At 37.2% G+C, this 24,064-nt stretch overlaps 1 protein-coding gene and 1 long non-coding RNA gene across 2 annotated transcripts; one reads left to right on the top strand and one right to left on the bottom strand.

Moving 5' to 3' along the window:
* The first annotated feature begins 14,980 nt into the window (after nt 1–14,980).
* On the top strand, nt 14,981–15,646 carry LOC110873388. The gene is made up of 2 exons (XR_002555107.2): nt 14,981–15,305; nt 15,384–15,646. It is a non-coding gene; the product is annotated as an uncharacterized LOC110873388 (long non-coding RNA).
* Nucleotides 15,647–16,451: 805 nt separating this feature from the next.
* On the bottom strand, nt 16,452–18,045 carry LOC110871324 (GDSL esterase/lipase At5g37690). Its single transcript, XM_022120146.2, has 3 exons — nt 17,770–18,045; nt 16,980–17,633; nt 16,452–16,762 (listed from the first exon to the last, which is right to left on the bottom strand). Exons 1-3 carry the CDS (start codon nt 17,996–17,998, stop codon nt 16,533–16,535), a joined length of 1,113 nt encoding a protein of 370 aa, XP_021975838.1. The 5' UTR covers nt 17,999–18,045; the 3' UTR covers nt 16,452–16,532.
* Nucleotides 18,046–24,064: the final 6,019 nt, after the last annotated feature.

The raw sequence follows: 24,064 nt of genomic DNA, 5'->3' as shown, positions 1-24,064 counted from the left end.
GAAAAGATTTTGGATAGATGTCGACCCGTCACTGTTCGTTTATATGGTTTAAACCATTTTTAACGATTCTCGTTCATATATACGTGATGTGTGCAAAATGTAACATATAAATTACATCAAATGAGTCATAAAACTAACCCTTTTTAATACTGATGTTGGAAAAAGCGTGTTTTTGTCTTTCTTTTGAGTTTACAGGACCAAATGAGCTTAAACAAACAAAAGGAGCAAATAAGCAGCCAAAACCAACATAAATACAAAGAAAAGGAATAACGTGACATGCCCGACCCCTCGGCAGCATCCCCAAAGTAAAAACAAGGAGTTAGAAGACTAACCAAGGGGCCGTGCCCAGCTTAGCACGGGGCGTGGTCGACGCAAAGATACGTAGAATCTTGCCAAATCTTGGTAGTGCATATATGAAGCTGACCACGGGGCTGTGCCCAGGAGACACGGGGCCGTGTGGGGCCCTCTGCTAACACTTGCAATTAATGAAGGAAGAGAAAAGGCTGGCCACGGGGGCGTGCCAGATGGATACGGGGTCGTGGCCAGAGTTCTGTGCAGGCTATAAATATAGGTGCTTGGTTCTCTTCAAAGGCATCCCTTGGCAAACCACTACTCTCCCACTTTGCTACCACTCCACCACCACTACAACACCAACACCCACCACCATCATCCATCATCTATCTTTAGAGTGTGTAGGTGTCTCGGGATCCAAGATTGATTGTAAGGGTTCTTGCCAATCAAAGGCCATGTTTGGTTAAGCCTCTTACATCACTTGGTAAAGACAAGTCTTTTATGTATTACTTTTGATTTTTAATCTTTTGGCACTTTTTATTTGGGTTTGTATTAATGACTTTAATAACTAGTTTCTTATGTTGAAGGTGAATTCTTCCTATCATTTTTCCGTGGTGTCTTGAAGTTACTTTAGTGTCTACATAAAGTAAAATATTGCATCATTCATGTCTGTACGGTCAATCTGAAGGCATGTTGACTACCTGGTCGGGGGTTAGGGGAATGGTTTGGTAAGGTTCTTGCCTTGTTCAGTGTATAGATCATGCAAGGACCTGGTTCAAGCTTACTAGGACCTCCTTCAATACCCACTGGTATTGGATGGCAGGGGTGTGAGTAGCTTGAACCTCTCATATGTAAACTACTATTAATACATTAAACCGGCTTCTTGGGATTGTATCATTGCTGACTCAAACAATTTAGCCGAGGGTAACATCACCTTCAAAAGAGGGGCCTACCACTTTTCGGATTAATAGTTACTTAATTATCATTAAATATTTCGACCCTTTGGGATTGTATCCCTGCTAACTCAAACCACTGAGTTGAGGGTAACGTCACCTTCAAAAGAGGGGTCTACTACTATAACTAAGATAATATCTTAAAAAGTCTAAAGTGCGAAAATCATCAAAGGATACACTAAAGGCGAGTCGGATCCAAGTGATTCACCTTGTCTATCTGTTTTTATTTTATTTATCTTTTTATTTTTAGTTTTATTTTCATGTTTCAAATTTTTTCTCCAAAAAATTAGATTGATTAGACGTTGAGGATAAACCGGTATTAAAAGCTCTTATGTCCTTGGAAGACCTCGGTATCTTACCAACGCAACACTATGCTCACGATGGGTGCACTTGCCCAAGTGTGTGTTTCGTGTTAGTAGAATATCGTGTTTTATAAATTTAAAACTTGGTTAATGTGTAAAATGGGCTTAAAATATCAATAAAAACATATCACGCTTTGCGCACAACAAGTTTTTGGCACCATTTCCGGAGACACAAGGGTTTTAAGAAAGCTTAAAATCGACGGCCTAATCATTTTTCAAAACCTTTTCAAAACTGCGCGCACATTTTGTTTTTCATTTATAGGAATTTTTGCATAAGAGTAGTCTGAACACGGGGTCGTGCTCACCGAACATGCCCCCATGCTGCACAAAAACAGCAAACTTTTTTCAAACAGACTCTGAACACGGGGCCGTGCTCGCTGAACACGCCCCCGTGCTGCACATAACCGGTAACAATATTTCAAACGCCCAGATACAGGATCTGACCACGGGCCGTGCTTATTGACCACGTGGCCGTGGTGAGCCTTTGTTTCAGTTTTTAATCTTGTTTTCTGGTCCTGAGACTTTTGTGATCTGCTGAGTGATTGTTATGGATCAGTACTCAGGAGGTTACAATTACTACTATGAAGAGGATGATTACGAAGAAGAATATTGTACCATTTGCGGTAGTCCTCACTCGGTACAATATTGTGACCTTTTCGAGCCATCCACCTTATACACATACCATGAGGAACCAAGGTATGAACCTTCTACCTCATACACATACCATGAGGAACCAAGGTATGAACCCTCTACGTCATACTCATACCTTGAGGAACCAAGGTATGAATCATCTCCATCATACACTTACTATGAGGAACAATGGTGTGAACCATCTACCTCATATGGGTATTATGAAGGACCAAGGTTTGAACTTCCGCACTCTAGCTTTTGGGACACTATCCCGCTCAATTTCACGAACCACCAACTATCCGCCCCGAAGCCGAAAGAATAATACAACACCTCAAAGATATCGAACACTATATAAAAGAATCCCACGTGAGGGAAGAGACAATTTGTACTAAAGAGGCAATAATAGAAGAAGTAAAAATGGAAGAACAAGTAAGTGAAAAACCAACGCATGAACCAAACAACGAAAAAGGTATGTCCGAAAACGAAAATTTTCAAAAAGAGCCAATTTTTTCAAGAAATTAATCTCTTAACACCTTCTTTCGAAAACCATTGTTTGGTACCAACTCATGCTAAGTTTTTAAAAGAGCTAAACACTAACACTAAAATTGACAAAATGGTAAGGATTAAGTTAACAAACGATCAAACTACGCTAATAGAAGATGACCCATTTGAAATTAACATTACACCGATTCCATGTTTCTTTCAAAACACCTTTATTAGTAATATTACAATTGATAAAGATCTTTATGTTAATATAATGCCAAACTACATTTTTGAAAAATTAAGTATTAGTGATTTTTCTCCACTTCAAATCCACATTTTTCTTTCTAATAGAAAAATAAAAAAAAATCAACGGGTGTAGTTGAGGACGTGTTAGTGCAAACAAATCAAACGGTAGTCCCAACCGACTTAGTCATTCTTGATGATGCTCCACTTGTGTTGGGACAACCTTTTGTAAAACCCCATCAAGCCTTCATCAATTGGAAGCAAAGCAACCTACCTATTCAATTAGGGGCCTATAAAAGGTATGTCGATCTTGAACAATCAATGAATTATCCAATTGGCAATGACGACCCCCTAATTGAAGATGAGTCAGAACCACCCGATAAGGTGGGTCTAGCCAATGACCCTTATAAACGTGGCGCACCACGGAGGCATTCCGCGGAATTATCCTTAGTTTTAGATTTGTTTAACTTTTATGTTTTCTAGTTTAGTCTTACTTTTCAGGAATAAATCACACTCGAAAAGGGGGATATTGCCAAAGGGACGTTAAAACAGCACCCCATACATGAAAACAGAGCCTTCCGTCAACTTTTCCATCATTTCAGCATGTGCATCACGGGGCCGTAGCCATCCAATACGCCCCCGTGCCTAGGGTTCTGTAGAAAAATTTTCTAACAGGTAACTGACCACGGGTCATGTCCACTGGACACGCCTCATGGTCAACCTTCTGTAACTTTCTGCTACTAGTAGTCTGACCACGGGGTCGTGCTCAGCCCACCACACCCCGTGTTCAGCTGCCCAGTAACATAAAATCTTGTTTTTAACCCACATTTACACATTTTAATCAACCGAAAAACTTATTTTTTGGACGCATTGAGGACAATGTGTAACGTAAGTGGGGGGGGGGGGGGTGCTAAAACCTTGAATCTTGCAAGTCCTAATAACAAGCCTTAAACAAAACTCTATTGGAACCGCTAATCACCTCAATCTTTTCCAAAATTTTCATTTTTTTACTTGTCTTGGTTTAATTCGGGAATAACAAGTTCTAAAAAGGTTATATTTTTACAAATTTACAATCGTAGCGTCGTGATAAAAAGAACCAAATAAGAAAATTATGAAAAGGCGTGACAAATCTAGTTAAAATTTGATTATATATACTTGATCACATTATAAACCCATTTCCATAACAAGTGAGTTTTAAGCCTTTATTGAGGATACAAGCATATATCTTTAAACTAAATGCTCATTTTTCGTTTCTTGTGTGAATAGCCGCTTGGTTCTTACGACTCTAGAACTTGACACGACGATACATTCCCGGTCCTTACCAACTTGAATCCAAGTAAGTAAATGATAGAGGCATTAGGACTAACCCATTTTTCCTTTCAACACCATTATTTTTCATTTTATATCAGCTACCCAAAATCCCCCTAGTTAACCCCATTGAGCCTAAACCTTTTCATTTCAAAACCCACAAACAAACAACCCTTACCCACCAAAACCTTTTTTCTTTTCAAACCCCTTTGTTTTAGTAAAAAGCTCGGTTATTTTGTGACATGAAAAAAAATGAATGTCTTGTAATAAACAAAAAATTTCCTCAAAGAAATCTTGTTGGAATACGCTTAGTTTGAATAAAAGTCAAAAAAACAAAAAGTTTTACGACGACCGACGCTTTTTACGCTTTTAGACATTTTTTACTAACCACTAACCAAAACTACCTACCCTTAGCCCAAGCCTAACCCTTCCCAAAGTCCTCTTGATATTTACGAAGGTTTATAGTTAAAAAGGAGGAGGTTTGATCGCTTGGCAAGCATATGGTAGAAGTAAGTTCCATGCCGGTCTCGAGTGTTTCACAAAAATACATCTTCGGCCGAGTGTTGAGTGATCTCCCGTGAGGTATGTGAACTTGTATATAAATGGAAGTTTAAAAGAGGCCTGTTATGTCCAAATAAGTAATTTTTCTTATAAAATGTTCTAAATAAATCATGACGAATAGGATTGTAAATAAAATAAAAATAAAACTCAATAAAGATCTTGGATTCCCGACGCTCAAGATAAGCCCAAAACTTCTCCTCTACCTCTTCCATTTGGGATTGTAAGCACATATTAAAGAGTTTTGCTTGAGGACAAGCAAAGATTCAAGTGTGGGGGTATTTGATGTGTGCAAAATGTAACATATAAATTACATCAAATGAGGCATAAAACTAACCATTTTTTAGTACTTATGTTGGAAAAAGCGTGTTTTTGTCTTTCTTTTGAATTTACAGGACTAAATGAGCTTAAATGAACAAAAGGAGCAAATAACCAGCCAAAACCAACATAAATACATACAAAAGGAATAAACGTGACATGCCCGAACCCTTGGCAGCATCCCCAAAGTAAAAACAAGGAGTCAGAAGACTGACCACGGGGCCGTGCCCAGCTGAACACGGGGCGTGGTCAGGGACCTTTACAAATGACAAACTTGTAGAAGCTTCCACGCCCACCACGGGGGTGATGTGCGCAAAATGCAACATATAAATTACATCAAATATGGCATAAAACTAACCCTTTTTAGTACTAATGTTGGAAAAAGTGTGTTTTTGTCTTCCTTTTGTATTTTCAGGATTAAATGAGCTTAATGAACAAAAGAAGCAAAAAGACAGCTAAATCTAACATATATACAAGAAAAGGAATAAACGTGGCATGCCCGACCCCCCCGACAGCATCTTCCCAAGCAAAAACAAGAGAAAGAAGGCCGAACACGCCCCGTGCTCAATGAGCACGGGGGCGTACCCAAGTGTCTGCAGAAAAGACAAAGCTGTAGAAGTTTTTTTCATCCACCACGGGGGCGTGCCCAGCGGACACGGGGCCGTGGTCAACTCTAAGAATCGTAGAATCTAGGGAAATCTTGATAGTACAGATACGCTTCTTCACACGGGGTCGTGCCCAACAGACACGAGGGCGTGTTCAACTAATGCAGAGAAACTGCATTTAATGAAGAAAGAGAAGATGGGTGGACACGGGGCCGTGCCCAATGGACACGGGGCCGTGTCCGGGCTTCTGTGCAGGCTATAAATAGGGGTGCTTGGCTCATTTGCAAACCATCGCTTGGCACACCACCTCTCTCATACTTCACCCACACTCCACCACCACCACAACACCATCATCCACCACCATCATCCATCATCCATCATAGAGTGTGTGAGTAGTCTCGGGATCCAAGATTGATCGTAAGAGTTCTTGACAATCAAAGGCCATGTTTGCCTAAGTCTCTTACATCACTTGGTGAAGACAAGTGTCTAGTGTAATACTTTTTATTTTTAATCTTTTCACACTTTTTATTTGGTTATGTATTAATGACTTTAATAACTAGTTTCTTATGTTGAAGGTGAATCTTCCTTATCATTTGTCCATGGTGTCTTGGCATTATTTTACTGTCTATATAAAATAAAAGATTTTCACCATTCATATATCCACGGTCTATATGGAGATATGTTAGCTACCTGGTCTGGGGTTAAGGGAATGGTTTGGTAAGAGTCATGCCTTGTTCAGTGTATAGATCCTGCAAGGACCTGGGTCAACTTTAGTAGGACCTCGTTCAATACCCACTGGTATTGGATGGCGGGGGTCCGAACTCCTTGATCCCCTCCTATGTAAGCTACTATTAAAACTTTAATCCGGCTACTTAGGACTATATCCCTGGTGACTCAGACTACTTAGCCGAGGGTAACGTCACCTTCAAAAAGGGGTCTACCACATTACGCATTAATAACTTAATTAATTATCTTTCAATAATCCAACCCTTTAGGATTGTATCCTTGCTGACTCAAACTACTGGGTTAAGGGTAACGTCACCTTCAAAAGAGGGGCCTACTACAATAACTAAGATAAGTTCTTAAAAAGTGAAAAAGTGCGGAAATAATCAAAGGTTGCACTAAACACGAGTTGGATCCAAGTGATTCATCTTGTCTATCTGTTTTTACTTTTATATTTATTTTTCAGCATTTTTAGTTTTTATTTTCTAGTTTAAAACCTTTTTCTAAACTTTTGATTTGATTAGACGTTGAGGATAAACCAGTATTAAAAGCTCTTGTGTCCTTGGACGACCTCGGTATCTTACCAACACTATACTACGCTCACGATGGGTGCACTTGCCCATATGTGTGTTTGGTGTTAGTAAAATATCGTGTTTTATAAATTTAAAACTTTACTAACATGTAAAAAGGGCTAAAAATATATATAAAAATCTACGACACTCACGCACACATCAAGTTTTTGGCGCCGTTGCCGGGGACACAAGGATTTTAAGAAAGTTAGGAATCAACGGCCTAATCGTTTTTTCTTATTTTTCTGTTTTTTTGTTTTAGGATTTTTCTTAAATTTTCAACTTCTGCAGAACTCAGCACGGGCCGTGCCCGGTGAACATGCCCCGTGCCCAATCTTTGGTACTGGCAATCCTGTTTTAAGTCAGGCAGTAGCTGAACACGGGGCCATGCCCACCCAACACGCACCGTGCCCAGGTTTCAGTTACTGAAAACAGAACCGTAAAATCCCGACAGTTGGTAATTTCTAACACAAACATGAGTGATACTGATATTTTTTACTTTCGGCACTCTTATGGTACGTGGTGCCAAATATGTGGTGGCCCCCATAAAGATTTAGAATGTTATTTTCTAAATTATAAGCTCCATTATATAGACCCATTGTATTCCTGTAGCCTTAAAAGGGGCGAAAGTAAAAATAATCGTTATCTCTCCCTCGAATGCTCTCAATCGAATCTTCTAGGAGAAATGCTTCTTGATGAATTATTTCAACTAGATGATTTAATTCTTAATTGGGTAAAAGAACTTGAGTTGGACTTTCCATCTTAAGACGATACCCAAGAAGAATTGTTGGGATCACATTCGAATAAAAACAACTTCGTTGTCCCCGATATTACCTCTAACTCTAGCGAAGACTTGAGCGATAGTCCTCCCTGTGTCGATTGTGCCGTGAAGGACTCCCCATCGACTTCGTTCGAAGCATACATAGACCTGAGCGATTCGGCATACAGCTTCTTTTACGAGAGCTCGGGAAAGGGTTGGACTTGTCCACCTACATTTAGCATAGGAATCACCCTCACCGACAACCTCTTGCGTTCTCGTCTTAATCTAGAACAATTAAGGTATCTCAGGCACTTTGGGGTTGTTCCATCCAGTAAGGAGCCGCCCGATCCAGATAAGTTCCTTAAAAATAGATGAAACTTCATAAACAGCCTCTAGACACGGGGTCGTGTTCAGGTCAACACGCCCCCGTGTCCACCAAAAGATTCCTTTCTGACTTTTTGTCAGAATACGGACAAAATGTGTCAGGATTCTGCCTGCACACGGGGCGGTGTCCAGCCGACACGGGGCCATGTGCAGCGTGCTGTCATTTTCTATAAAGACAGCAAGATTCCTGCTCATTTGGACCACTCCAAAGACAAAGATTTGTTGGGATCTTCACACATACCATCCTAGGTATATTCTAAAGAAGGTTCTCAACAACCATCTTGTCTTTTCCATTTTTATCCATTACCTTCTCCTTCAATTTTTCTTTGATACCTCCATTAGAGCTTGAAATCACCATGATTCCAAGTTTTAAGGAGATGTTTGATAGATTTTTACTCAAGGAATCTTGTTAAAAATATGTTCTACAACAGTGTTTTAAGTTATTTCTGCTTAAAAATGCTTTAAAAATCCTTAAAATAATTTAAAACACCAAGATTCCTTGTTTCAAAAATCTGTAGACATCTGAACACGGGGCTGTTCTCAGTGAACACGGGCCGTGTCCAAGGTACTGTTCCATAAAAATTGAACACTTTTCGGTCTATTTTCTCAGAATGGCGAGCAGAACTAGCGGAACATCTTCATCGCACTCTAGGAACAACCGACAAGGGAGGAGGTCATCAACGGTTGAAGATTCTCTTGTAAACTACGTTTATGCCTTAAGAGAGGCCATTGATGAGATGACGGGGGTGGAAGAAGCATTGGTCGATCGTATTAATCATTTGACGGTAGGACTAGAGGGATGTCTACGAGAGGTCAACCTTTTGCACCAAAGGTTGAACATTCTCGCTTCTCCTCCTTTGGTACCAATTATCACCCAAAGGGCATGGAATGTGGTACCGGAAGTCATCATACCGGCCGAATGGTACACCATACACCCGGAACCCCCTCGAGACATACTACAAGGGGTTCCGGTTGGTGTCACTCCCCCTCCACAAGATGTTGAAGAAAATGAGCCCGCCTTCTTTCTCCCAAGAGAGATAGAAGAATGGCTTTAACAACATCTAGGGAATACCCCTCGGTCCGAAGTTCTATGAAGCTTTTAGATACCGGAAAGCTATTTCCGGAATTTTGATTCCTATTGTAAAAGTAGAACTCACTAGGATGATTTTATGTATCACTTGACCTATCTATCTTAGGACTTTTAAATTTTATTTTTCTGCATTTTTAGGACCTATGTAATGTATTAGTTTTAATGAATGATGGTTTTACCAATAAATTGGTTTTGGATGATGTTGTAATGGTTAAAACACACTCGGGATGGTGAAGGATACCAAGGGAAACTTGAACCAGCACCCCATGCACAAAAATAGGGCCACCCGACAATTTTTCTTTATTACAGCAAGTTCAGCATGGGGCCATCCTCATCCAATACGCCCCGTGCTTAACCATCTGCAGAAAAATGCCCAGTTCAAGTAACTGGACACGGGGCGTGCTCGCTGAACACGCCCCCGTGCCCAGGCTTCTGTTTCTTTTTACTAGTTTCTGTTACTGGCAATCTAAACACAGGGCCGTGCCCGGACACCACGGGGCCGTGTCCAGACGCCCAGTAACATAAACTTTTGCTTTTTCACACCTTTTTACACATTCAATCAACCTAAAAACTTATTTTTGGGACACATTGAGGACAATGTGTAATTTAAGTGTGTGGGGGGGGGGGATGCTAAAACCTTGAATCTTGCAAGTCCTAATTACAAGCCTTACACAAAACTCTATTGGAACCGCTAATCGCCCCAATTTTTTTTCAAAATTTTTTTTTCATTTTTTTACTTTTCTAGGTTTAATTTGGGAATTTCAAGTTCTAAAAAGGTTGTATTTTTACAAATTTACAACCGATAGCGTCGTGATAAAAAGAACCAACATAAGAAAATTATGAAACGGCATGACAAGTCGTGTTAAAATTTGATTATATATATTTGATCACATAAAAACCCATTCCCACAAAAAGTGAATTTTGAGCCTTTATTAAGCATACAAATACACATCTTTAAACTAAATGCTCATTTTTCGTTTCTTGTGTGAATAGCCGCTTGGTTCTTACGACTCTAGAACTTGCCACGACGATACATTCCAGGTCTACCAACTTAAACCCGAGTAAGTAAATGATGGAGGCATTAGGACTAACCCTTTTTATTTCTACACCATTATTTTTCTTTTTTTTACCACCTACCCAAAATCCCCCTAATTAACCCCTTTGAGCCTAAACCTATTCATTTCTTAACCCCAAAACAAACACCCTTTTACCCACCAAAACCCTTTATTTTAGTATTAAAGCTCGGTTTTTCTTATGACTCCTTAAAAAATGATGATGAAGCCAAAAGAAATAAACAAACAAGTTTATCAAAAAGAACTTTGTTTGAAGAATTGATTCGTAAAAATAAAAAGTCCTACGAAAACCGACGCTTTTTACGCCTTTCGCCCTTTCCTACTAACCGCACTAACCCAACCAGCTACTTTTAACCCAAGCCTAACCCTTCCCCCAAAAGTCCTCTTGATATTTACAAAGGTGTATAGTTAAAAGGAGGAGGATTGATTGCTTGGCAAGCTTACGGTAGGAGTAAGTTCCATGCCGCTCTCGAGTGTTTCACTAAAATATATCTTCGGCCGAGTGTTGAGTGATCCCCCGTGAGGTATGTGAACTTGTATATAAATGGAATTTTAAAAAGGCATGTTATGCCCTAATAAGTAATTTATCTTATGTAATGTTTTAAATAAATCATGACGAATAGGATTGTAAATAAATAAAAATAAAACTTAATAAAGAATCTTGGAAATCCCGACACTCTATGACAAGCCCAAAAACCTTCTCTTCTACATGTTCCATTTGGGAGTGTAAGCCACATTATAAAGAGTTTTTCTTGAGGACAAGCAAAGATTCAAGTGTGGAGGTATTTGATATGCGCAAAATGCAATATATAAATTACATCAAATATGGCATAAAACTAACCCTTTTTAGTACTAATGTTGGAAAAAGTGTGTTTTGTCTTCCTTTTGTATTTTCAGGATTAAATGAGCTCAAATGAACAAAAGAAGAAAAAAAGCAGCTAAATCTAACATAAATACAAGAAAAGTAATAAACGTGGCATGCCCGACCCCCCCCCCCCCCGACAGCATCTTCCCAAGCAAAAACAAGAGAACAGAAGGCTGAACACGCCCCGTGTTCAATGAGCACGGGGGCGTGCCCAAGTGTCTGCAGAAAAGACAAAGCTGTAGAAGCTTCTATCATCCACCACGGGGGCGTGCCTAGCGGACACGGGGCCGTGGTCAACTCTAAGATTCGCAGAATCTAGGAAAATCTTGGTAGTACAGATACGCTTCTGCACACGGGGTCATGCCCAGCGGACACGGGGGCGTGGTCAACTAATGCAGAAAAACTGCATTTAATGAAGAAAGAGAAGATGGGTGGACACAGGGTCGTGCCCAATGGACACGGGGCCGTGTCCGGGCTTCTGTGCAGGCTATAAATAGGGGTGCTTGGCTCATTTGCAAACCATCCCTTGGCACACCACCTCTCTCACACTTCACCCACACTCCACCACCACCACAACACCATCATCCACCACCATCATCCATCATCCATCATAGAGTGTGTGAGTAGTCTCGGGATCCAAGATTGATGGTAAGAGTTCTTGACAATCAAAGGCCATGTTTGCCTAAGTCTCTTAGATCACTTGGTGAAGACAAGTGTTTAGTGTATGGAGATATGTTGGCTACCTGGTCTATATGGAGATATGTTGGCTACCTGGTCGGGGGTTAAGGGAATGGTTTGGTAAGAGTCTTGCCTTGTTCAGTGTATAGATCCTGCAAGGACCTGGGTCAACTTTAGTAGGACCTCCTTCAATACCCACTGGTATTGGATGGCGGGGGTCCGAACTCCTTGATCCCCTCCTATGTAAGCTACTATTAAAACTTTAATCCGGCTACTTAGGACTGTATCACTGCTGACTCAGACTACTTAGCCGAGGGTAACGTCACCTTCAAAATAGGGGCCTACCACATTACGCATTAATAATTTACTTAATTATCTTTCAATAATCCAACCCTTTAGGATTGTATCCTTGCTGACTCAAACTACTGGGTTGAGGGTAACGTCACCTTCAAAAGCGGGGCCTACTACAATAACTAAGATAATCTCTTAAAAAGTGCAAAAGTGCGGAAATAATCAAAGGTTGCACTAAACACGAGTCGGATCCAAGTGATTCATTTTATCTATCTGTTTTTACTTTTATTTTTCAGCATTTTTAGTTTTTATTTTCTAGTTTAAAACCTTTTTTCTAAACTTTTGATTTGATTAGACGTTGAGGATAAACCGGTATTAAAAGCTCTTGTGTCCTTGGACGACCTCGGTAACTTACCAACACTATACTACGCTCACGATGGGTGCACTTGCCCATATGTGTGTTTGGTGTTAGTAAAATATCGTGTTTTATAAATTTAAAACTTGACTAACGTGTAAAAAGGGCAAAAAAATATATATAAAAATCTACGACACTCACGCACACATCAGGGGCGTGCCCAGCTCAGAATGGGGCGTGGTCAGCGCAAAGATACGCAGAATCTTGCCAAACTTGATAGTACAGATACGGGGCCGTGTGGAGCCCTCTGCTGACACTTGCAATTAATGAAGGAAGAGAAAAGGCTGGCTATGGGGGAGTGCCCGTTAGACACGGGGCCGTGGCCAGAGTTCTCTTGGCAAACCACTACTCTCCCACTTTGCCACCACTTCACCACCACTATAACACCAATACCCCCCACCATCATCCATCGTTCATCTTTAGAGTGTGTAGTAGTCTCGGGATCCAAGATTGATTGTAAGGGTTCTTGCTAATCAAATGCCATGTTTTGTTAAGCCTCTTACATCACTTGGTGAATACAAGTCTTTTATGTATTACTTTTGATTTTTAATCTTTCGGTACTTTTTATTTGGGTTTGTATTAATGACTTTAATAACTAGTTTCTTATGTTGAAGGTGAATTCTTCCTATCATTTTTCCGTGGTGTCTTGAAGTTACTTTACTGTCTATATAAAGTAAAATATTGCATCATTCATGTCTTTATGGTCTATATAAAGGCATGTTGACTACCTAGTCGGGGGTTTAGGGGAATGGTTTGGTAAGGTTCTTACCTTGTTCAGTGTATAGATCCTGCAAGGACCTGGTTCAAGCTTACTAGGAACTCCTTCAATATCCACTGGTATTGGATGGCGTGGGTGCGAATAGCTTGAACCCCTCATATGTAAACTACTATTAATACATTAAACCGGCTTCTTGGGATTGTATCCTTGCTGACTCAGACCACTTAGCCGAGGGTAACGTCACCTTCAAAATAGGGGCCTACCACTTTTCGCATTAATAACTTACTTAATAATCTTTCAATATTCTGACCCTTTGGGATTGTATCCCTGCTGACTCAAACCACTGGGTTGAGGGTAACGTCACCTTCGAAAGAGGGGCCTACTACTATAACTAAGATAATATCTTAAAAAGTCCGAAAGTGCGAAAATCATCAAAGGATAAATTAAAGGCGAGTCGGATCCAAGTGATTCACCTTGTCTATCTGTTTTTATTTTATTTATTTTTTTATTTTTAGTTTTATTTTCATGTTTCAAAACTTTTCTAAAAAAAAAAAATAGATTGATTAGGCGTTGAGGATAAACCGGTATTAAAAGCTCTTATGTCCTTGGACGACCTCGGTATCTTACCAACGCTATACTACGCTCACGATGGGTGCACTTGCCCAAGTGTGTGTTTCGTGTTAGTAGAATATCGTGTTTTATAAATTTAAAACTTGACTAATGTGTAAAATGGGCTTAAAATATCAATATAACATATCACGCTTTGCGCACACCAAAATGCGATCGGGCGGAGAAACGGGTTCGTAACAAGTCAAACATGGTAAAAATATATTTATGTTACAGTTTACAAACTGATTTGGCTTATAATATAAATGGGTTTGACTTTCATAAAATTTAGGTCTGACTTCTTAAATTAAGACCTTAGACTGGATAATTGGAAGATGTAAATAAAGGGTTTATTCCCTACATCATGAAGAACATTTGTGTAAGTTTAATTTGAAAATGGCTGACTAGAGTGAGCAGAAATAAAAGTAAAATGAAATAGTCAAACCGTTTGTGTACTAAGACCCCATTTGTTTGAACGCATCTAGCAAAGCACGCAAGTGACCAACAGGGAAGCAGTCAACGATGCAATCTTCGAATATGAGTGGCGCCCGCCGTGGCGCATGGTTCTTACTTCCCTGATTTCCACATGAAGACCGAATGTGGTGTTGTAATTATGCCCTTCAGAACAAGGACCTTTTTGAAGGGAGTTGGAATGATACGGTTACAATTCTTGTCAACACCCGATTTGTTGACATGTCAAACACATCCACCTAAGCCCACATGCTTTATGGTATCATGCATGTTTCCCTCTTATTAGATTTCCATTAGTCCATGATCCATGTTTTCGTTGTTTATCAATTTAATTAGAGCTTTGTTATAAGTACCGTCGTGCGGGAATTTTTTTTTTTTTTCCGAAAACTGGTGAGAGATACTCTCTCTTCTTTTCTCTAATACTTGGGAGATTTTCCATATTGAATTGTTTTATGACAATATGTATCATTTTAGAGAAAAATGTCTGGATAGTCCCTGAGGTTTGCCCATTTTTCACCTTTAGTCCTCAACTTTCTAAAAGTACAGTTATAGTCCCCAACTTTTGCAATTTCGTTCCCGGATAGTCCCTGTCACGGATGGGGGTTAGTTTTTGGTGTTAAGTGGATTTGAAATTACTAAAATGCCCTTGTTATTAAAAACCTAAATCCTTCTTTATCTTCTTCTTCTAGATCAGAACCACCATCACCAACACCTCTGTCATAACCACCACCACCTACCTCCCACCTTCGACTACTACCATCATGTAAATCGCTGCTAATCAAGGTCTACTCCTGATCAATGGCGTCCAGTGCAAAAACGCAGTCAAGTGTTAACAAAAAAGTGTGGTTCTACTCTTTACTGCTCACAATTCAATACGGTGCTCAACCTCTGATCTCCAAACGCTGCATCGGGTAACTTCCATCAATTTGTTTATGATTAGGTCACTTTTGCTATTTGATCGTTGAGATTTTGCTATTTAATTTGCTTAGTAGTGGATTTACTGGTTTGATTATGAAGTTAAGCTGTGGTTTAATTAAGGTGAATTGATGTGGAAATTATCGTGATAATCGTAATCGTGTAGACAATTTACTACTTGTTTGTTGTTGTAGGTGTTTGTGTGAGAGGTTCGAGTGATGATGTACTTGTAAAACAATGGGAGTTTACTAGTTATATAGCTTTTTAAAACTCAATAACTAGAGATATTGATTTGATGGTGGATTTTGCTATTCGATCCTTGAGATTTTGTTGTTCAGTTTTGCTTACTAACGGATTTTACTAGTTTAGTTATGATGATCTTAAGCGGCGATTTAAGGTAATATTGCAAAATTGATGTGGATTGCGTAGACAATAGCTTGCTTCAATTGATTGCGCAGTTCACTACTTCGATAGCTTTGCTGGAATTTACACTGATTTGGCTAATCCAAGGGTCCCAAATAGGAAATCTTATCTTCTTGGTGAAGGTGGTTACTTGTGGTGTAGGTGGGTTTTATAAGGTTTTAGTACAGAGATACATGAAAATAATTTTGGTTTACAAGTGGATAAAGGGAATATATGTAATACTTTGCAAAACTTTAATCAGATAATCAGACAACTACATCGAGTTGTTCTTGAGTCAACGAATCTCCTATTTGCCGGAATTGTGGGGTTCGCCGGAGAGGTGTATGGTGCTGGTTTTATGAGGCGCCGGAAGTTATGGGTTCGCCGAAATCTGGGCAGAAGTGGCAGTGGTGCCGGTGGTTTGACCAGAGATGAAGAAGAAAGGGGGTAGAGGGTGGTGATGTGGGTTAGGATTTTATATTTAAATAAATAATAAGGGCATTATAGTCATTTCACACGCACCTAACACCAAAAACTAACCTAGTTACACGTCAAGACTATCCGGGAACGAAATTGAAAAAGTTGGGGACTATAGGTGTAATTTTAAAACGTTGGGGACTAAAGGTGAAAAATAAGCAAATCACAAGGACTATCCGGGCACTTTTCTCTGTCATTTTATTACTAGGTTATAGAGAATAAAATTAGTGAATGTTCATTTTACAAAGTCAGACAGCACAAAACGGAGACGAATAATGAATGGTTGAATTCTATTCATGTTTCCCCCTATCTATAAATCCAAGTTTCTTAAGAGTTTTGATGAGTCACATTGAAGATACTAAGTTCTGAACAGTGTTAGGGCGGCATATGTCTGGCATCTGTTCGCCTGACCAGGCTGAGTCAGCAATCAGTGAGTTGACTGCATGTCCAGGGTTGAATTGATCCCACCAAACATAGGTTGAAGGATCTTGACAAGCCATAGTCATGGACATGCACCCCCTCAACCCAATGTCCATGCCTTCCCCACAACATGCATTCTTCACATTCTTAAATCCTGCAAATATGTATCAGAATGCACGTTATAATTCTTTTGTTCGGGGCTTAGAGTATACTTGTCGCACCCCATTTAAGTCGTTAAATCACTAATACTTTCTCTTTTAACGCTAAAAGACCAAAAAAAATGATCTAAAGTTTTCAGAAGAGAACGCAACGAAAGTTTTAAGGGTGGGATACGTTTAGCCAACCCTTTAAAAATATAGTTTTAGTCATACCATAAGTGTTCGGGTTATTAATGATCTCCATCATGGGGCGATAAAAATCACAAAATATCAACTGAGCATCGGATAATTTCATGCTGAGGCGAACAATGCGTTGTTCTAGAAAAGCATTATACTCCAAAACAAAGTTATTGATGTCATCTGCACAAACCAGCCCATCTCGATCGCCGCCTACGTCACTACCATCACTGATTGAGTCATTCGTCGCATGCAGAAACCTTGGTGCACATCCTAAAGGAAGTATGCCCATAAAGACAAACTTCCTCACATTTGAATCATAAAGATACTCAATAGCATTAGTCATTTGATCCACCAATATACGGGACAACTTTTCAGCATCCGATCCTAGACCCTTGGCAGATTTGCTGCGGAAGAGATTGATGTATTCATCTTTTCCAAAAGATATGTAGAAGAGTGTGGAGTTTTGAATAAATTCGTTCGCGGTTTCTTGGCCAAGTTCTAGTTGTAAAAGCTGAAAAATCTCGAATGCTTGACGAAGCTGCTGGTTGAGCGACTGGAGGAGCGGGTTGGTCGGGTTGCTCAAGATGGTGGCTCCAGTTGAACCTAGGTTTATACCGCGTACAAGCACCTCTGAAGAACCATTCTGGCTATAGAATGGTATGGGATATGACAATCCAATCTTTTTTGCTACATCAACAGCAAGAATATAAAATGTTATTGAAGATATCATATTTTGTAAATTGATAAAGATGAAATACAAGTGTATGCACGTGTGTGTATATATGTATGTATGTATGTAATAAAATGGGATTAAATTATGTACCAAGAAGGTGTGGAAGAATGGATGAATTAGGAGGACCCTCACAAGGGTGTAACGAGAGATTACGAAGGAGATAAGGGAAAAGAAGTGTGTTTTCTCCACAATCAACAGTTGAATCCCCCATCACGTACATGGCTTTTATGTTACTTACAGTTATGTTGCTATGCACCAATTTTATAAATATTGTGGTGACAATAGGAAGAAGAACATCCAATTTCATTTTATGTATCATAATTTCTAATTCTTTTCTGTCTCTTGTTTTTCCTCCTTTTTATTACTCTTAACAATGTCCCTTTATAGTTTCAAAATTAAAAAAAAAAAAAAAGCAGTTTGTGTTTAGTTTAAATATAGCTGAATTAACTTAACATTTGTGTGTTTATCATATGTATATAGTAACAAATTATGGATCCATAATTTTCCTAACAATCATATTGAAATTTGTCTTTCACATAATAGTAACCATAACAAAATTTATTATTATTATTATTATTATTATTATTATTATTATTTTGTTGAACAGCTATTATTATTATTATTATTATTATTATTATTATTATTACTATTATTACTATTATTATTATTATAACAACCAAGGTCACATAAAAAAATTTAGAGATTGTTGGTCATCAGATTTTCCCCTAATTGGATTTTGACTAGAATTTGAAGACATGTAGATGTGCATGTACAAAGCAAACATCTTTAGGTGCATCATGAATGTTATGCTCAACTACACGGCCATTTATGGATCAACTAAATTAAACAAACTTTGAATTTGATTTTTCAGGTTATCCTTTAAAAAAAAATGAGAGTTATTTGTATATTACCATTATATTATGCTAATAAAATATATGTTATATACCCGTGTACTACGTGGAGTTTTATGATAAAAGCGACAGTAAAAAACTTTATATAACCAACATGTTTTTATTATTATATAAGAGTTCACACAACTAACTTGAATTCATCGTAAAAACCGGCATATGTCAATTAGTGACGCTTAGATACCATAATATCTCATATATATCAATAAGTAACCCTTAAATACCATAATATCGCATATATAATCAGTAAAAAAACTTTATATAACTAACATATTTTTATTATCATATAAGTGTTCAAACAACTAACTTGAAATCGTCATAAAACCGGCATATATGTCAACAAGTAACGCTAAAATATCATAATATCTCATGCAATACACGCGTTGAATATTGAAAAATATGTAAATATATTTTCTTCATATAACTGAAATTACGTATTACATTACATATAATAATGTATATAAATAATATTATTTTTATTATTTGCATCTTTTAAATATAACTATTATTTAAAGAAAATGAAAATAATTTTATTGGTACGCCCTAAATTAGATTTGTTATTTTTATTAATAATTATTTTTAGATTTAGTTAATAATTAATTATTATAAAATTATGATATAAGTTAACGGTTTATATATGACCAATAAAATATTTTCATAATTATTGGTGAATTTATTATCTCACAAATGAGTAAAAAAGAAATTAATAATATTAAAATAGGATTAAGTTACTCTTTCTCAATTTATAAAACATTTCTTTGTTTAGAAGTAATGGATGGATTTGCGTGAGAAAAAATTGGTGAGGTGAAATATTGTGGTGACGTATATCTAACTTTGTATTATTTTTTAGATGGTAGAAGTGGATTTCATCTTTGAATCAAAACTACATCTTCCCAAGTTTTATTAAAGGGGTGAAAAGAAATCATTAATAAAGGAACAATTTTTAGCTGTGTTCCGGAGTTCTGTTAAAGGATAGAAAGGAGGAAAAAAGAAAAAGTTTTTAGCCTAAAATTCATCCTTCAAATTTGAAAGGAGATGGAGAGAAAAGAAAAAGAAAAGAAAGAGGGAAATTCTTTCTTTTCTCTCTTTAAGTTAACTCGGAAACACATGTGTGCGTGATATTTTAATATCACATTTTGTAATAAGTTAATTAAGTTAACTCGGGAACACATGTGCGTGGTATTTTTATATCACATTTTGTAATAAGTTAACTCGATTAGGTTTTTTTTTTACACATTTTGTAATAAGATAACTCGATTAGCTTTTTTTTTTTTTTAACAACGGAACAATTTTTTAAGGCCTTTCATCCTCATTTTAGCATACACTTATAGAATATGTAAAATGCCCTAGGCGTGGAACTAAAATTATCAAATTACGATTAGAGTTGATCCTTCAGTTTGGCTTTGTTTTGTACTCAACTAATTTTTGCCCCGCTCGTGTTGCGGGGCAATATACCGAATATTTCTTTCTCATAACATGTATGTCTGTACAGAGGACAAAATCTTAATTATATTTTGAACTGGAGACGAAATTATAATTTTAAACTGAGAGCAAAATCATAATTTTGAGCTAGGGGGAAAACATAATTATTTTGAACTGTGGGCAAAAACGTAATTTTGAGCTAGAGGAAAAAACAACATTTTATTTTGAACTGGGGCCAAAAACGTAATTTGAAAATGGAGGGGGAAACTGTAATTTTAAACTGGGAACAAAATAAAAAATGAGTTTTTGAACCGAGGGCAAAGCGTAATTTTGAGCTAGGGGCAAAATTATAATTTTATTTTGAGCTGGGGGCAAAAACGTAATTTTAAACGAAGGACGAAAGCGTAATTTTAAACTGGGAATAAAATTAAATTAAAAATGGGTTGATCCAATAGGGAAGTGTCAGACAAGCTGCCTGACACTATTCACTCAACTTGAAAATACTTGAACTGTGGGTAAAAAAGTTATTTTGAGCTGAGGGCAGAATCGTAATTTTAAGCTAGAGGAAAAAACAACATTTTATTTTGAACTGGGGCAAAAAAAGTAATTTTAAATTGAAGGCGAAGCCGTAATTTTAAACTGGGAACAAAATAAAAAATGAGTTTTTGACCCGAGGGCAAAAGCGTAATTTTGAGCTAGGGACAAAATTATAATTTTATTTTGAGTTGGAGGCAAAAACGTAATTTTAAACGAAGGACAATAGCGTAATTTTAAACTGTGAATAAAATTAAATTAAAAATGGGTTAGTCGAATATGGAAGTACCAGACAAACTGCTTGGCACTATTCCCTCAAGTTAGAAAATGTATATGTAGGTAATAATATATGGCCGTCATATGGGCTAAAACTTGCTAGAGGCTTGTTTTCTTAAGAACCCAGGTTACTATTTCAATTACAATTATCTACTGGATTGGGCTTCAGACTTAATTGGGCTATCATTTACATAAATCTGTTAGACAAAACTTGAGCCAGCTAATTTTGACTTCCGTTTGTGAACTACATCATATTTATTAGTGTCAATCTTCTTGGGTTAACGGGTTGAATTCTTCAACCGTAACCTGTCCCATACATTTATTTGTGCTATGTTTAGAGTCAAATTATTTTATAATACGAGTAATAGCTAGTGACTTAGTAACAACTTAAATAATCAACTACCCTAATCAAATGAAATACCTTGTGAGTAATACCTAATGACTTGGTCCGTCGTTAACAGATGAAGGTTAGTACTTAGTAGCAACTGTTGATTAGCAGTTTTTCATGATCAATGGTAACTAAGTGTTAGTAGCACCTAGGATGTTAGTCGTAACTATGTTAACATTGATAGCATTACCACGTTCAAATTAAGATAAAACATATTCGATTTGTGGTAATATTAAAAAATAATAATGAACATTATTCAAAAAAATTACGTTAAAAAGAAAACAACAGTAGTAATAAAAGTCAACTATGGTAACTTTTCTCATTCACATCTCCAATCCGTAAATAACGTTCAAATGAGTTCACATAGCATCTCCTTCACATTAACCAGTGGTTGGTATTGATAAGGTCCAGATTCATTCGAAATGGTAATTAACCATTTGAGAACTATGCTACTCAAATGGTTAATTATCATTTTAGCCCTGATTTGGGTCTAGACTGGGAGTGTCTTAGGGCTAAAATGGTAATTTGTCATTTTGTTTTTTTATATTTTTAAACTTCAGGTGCCAGACGCCACGTACAGGGCTAGACTGGTTGTTTAGGGTTGTTTAAAAGACTATTATACCCCTAAGTTAGGGCTACACTGGGGCAACACAAGGCTATAATAGTATTTTGGGTCACACTAGACGCCCAGTCTTGCCCTATATGCGGCGTATATATCTTTTTCTCTTTTTAATTTCAATAAAACTAATATTAATTATAAAAAAACTCATATTAATATCAATAACACTAATATTAATTATAAAAAACCTTATATTAATTATAATAACATTAGTACTAATCATACAAGAATCATATTAATTATAATAACACTAATATTAATTATACAAAAATCATTCTTCCGATTCACTGTCGATGAAATTAATACTCGGGTTTGGGTTTGGGTTTGGTTTCGACATTAATTATAATAACACTAATAATGTTTATACAAAAAATACAACTTTTCATAAAAAAACACATCAAATTACCCCACCAAAACACCCAATTCTTCACTCGAAAAAACATCACCCTTCAAGACGCCCCGTCTAGGCCTGTATTAGGCGTATACATCCCTTAAATTCAGTGTCTCGCACTCAATTCATACCCCTTAAATTCAGCGTCTAGACTCCCCGTCTAGGCGTGTACGAGGCGTCTAGGGCACAAAAGTGTGCAAATAGGCAAGTCGGGTGTGTGGATAGATTAAGCATATATTATATATGGAGAAGATAAAATAATATATTTTTTTTGTAAATTTCGTATGATCGATCACTTCAGCAAAACAATCCAAACGGCAGACGTCATGGCTTCCAAAAACATTTGTTTAAATTAACTAATACAATACTTAGCTTCTAAATTCAGGTGATCTTAATCCTATGGTTTATAAAGTGTTAATAGTTTGTTCAATCTTCATTTTGACAATGTATATATACGTTATTTTTAACATGTGTCGATTGCATGCGAACAGTTTACTTCATAACGTAAAGCGTCAACATATTTTAATTTTTTTTCTGTGAGTTAATTACTGTTTTCGTCCCTATGGTTTGTCAAAAATCACTATTTCAGTCCATTAGTTTAAAAATTGCGATTTCAGTCCCTGTGGTTTCACTTTCGTAACCATTTCAGTCCACCTCGTAACCATTTCAGTCCCTGTACTTAACAGAATAATGGATTGAAATGGTTACGAAAGTGAAACCACAGGGACTGAAATGGTTATGAAAGTGAAACCACAGGGACTGAAATTGCAATTTTTAAACTAATGGACTGAAATAGTGATTTTTGAAAAACCACAGGGACGAAAACAGTAATTAACTCTTTTTCTGTTCTATATTTTTTTTGTATTTTTAACATTCGTATTATATCATATCGACACAACTAGCTAATGATAAACCAATTATATAAAAATGATAGAACTGTCCTCCAAAAGTGAGCGAAAATTAAAATAGTTTATTAATATAAGTTGATAAAAAAATAAGTATGTGCTGAACGAGTCTTATGACTTTTTGGAAACATTAATAAAGGTTTTAACAGTTTGTAGTTGAGTTTCGATATTGGTGTACGCTGAATTTTCAAGTTTGCATGCATTGCAATTTGACTTCACTTTTCTTGCTGACAAAACTTAAAACACAAGTAAATTTTGCCTGACTTCTTCACACGACATGTCTATGCAAATCATAAAGTACTTATCGACCATCTGCAACCTTGCCAGCGTTCACAGATACTGTTTGTCTATGTCCTATATGTAGTGCCATAATATTAATATTTTTATAATTTATCAATAGGAAACTAATTTATATTTTAATAAAAAGGTCCCTTCAAAGAAAAGTGATCTTGTTGTTGAGATTTTATTTTTTATATTCTTCCTCTTCGTCTCCGTTCTTCTCATGTTGTTGTTCCTTCGTCTTCTACGTTGCAGATATTAGGCTGCATTTTGTGATTCTGGGTTTTATAGTTCATGGCCGGTGCCTGATTCAAACAAACGAAAATGAATTGGTCACCAAGAGTGTTTGAAGCAGTACTAATACCAAAAGAGATTATAATATAGTGAGAAATGAAACTTGCCTTATTTGATCTAACTTAAAATATAATTGTGATGTTTACCTTTCTCAGTTAATATGAAAACCATATACATCTTTTATATAAAGTCCTAGTCCATCGGCACTCAGTGTCTCTTTCTAAGTGGGAGTCCGGGTTGTTGCTAGCGAATTTTTCCTGGAAAGCAGGTCAGGGGTCTTACAAGCCAGTCGGTTTCACTCTGGAACGGTTTGGTGTCATCCTCGAACATCAAACTAATAATGGACGGTTGTAATTCTATCTAAAGTAT

Source organism: Helianthus annuus, chromosome 8 (assembly GCF_002127325.2).
Source record: "Helianthus annuus cultivar XRQ/B chromosome 8, HanXRQr2.0-SUNRISE, whole genome shotgun sequence".
Lineage (NCBI taxonomy): Eukaryota > Viridiplantae > Streptophyta > Magnoliopsida > Asterales > Asteraceae > Helianthus > Helianthus annuus.
Note: the sequence above shows the minus strand (reverse complement) of the source record. Positions and strands in the feature narration are given on the sequence as shown.

Excerpts from the sequence above, each read along its gene's own strand:
- LOC110871324 (XM_022120146.2), bottom strand. The coding sequence starts at position 17,998 with ATGATACATAAAATGAAATTGGATGTTCTTCTTCCTATTGTCACCACA. Across the intron at positions 17,634-17,769 it reads CATTCTTCCACACCTTCTTG|CAAAAAAGATTGGATTGTCA; the intron begins GTACATAATTTA and ends CTGTTGATGTAG. Across the intron at positions 16,763-16,979 it reads TAATAACCCGAACACTTATG|GATTTAAGAATGTGAAGAAT; the intron begins GTATGACTAAAA and ends ACATATTTGCAG.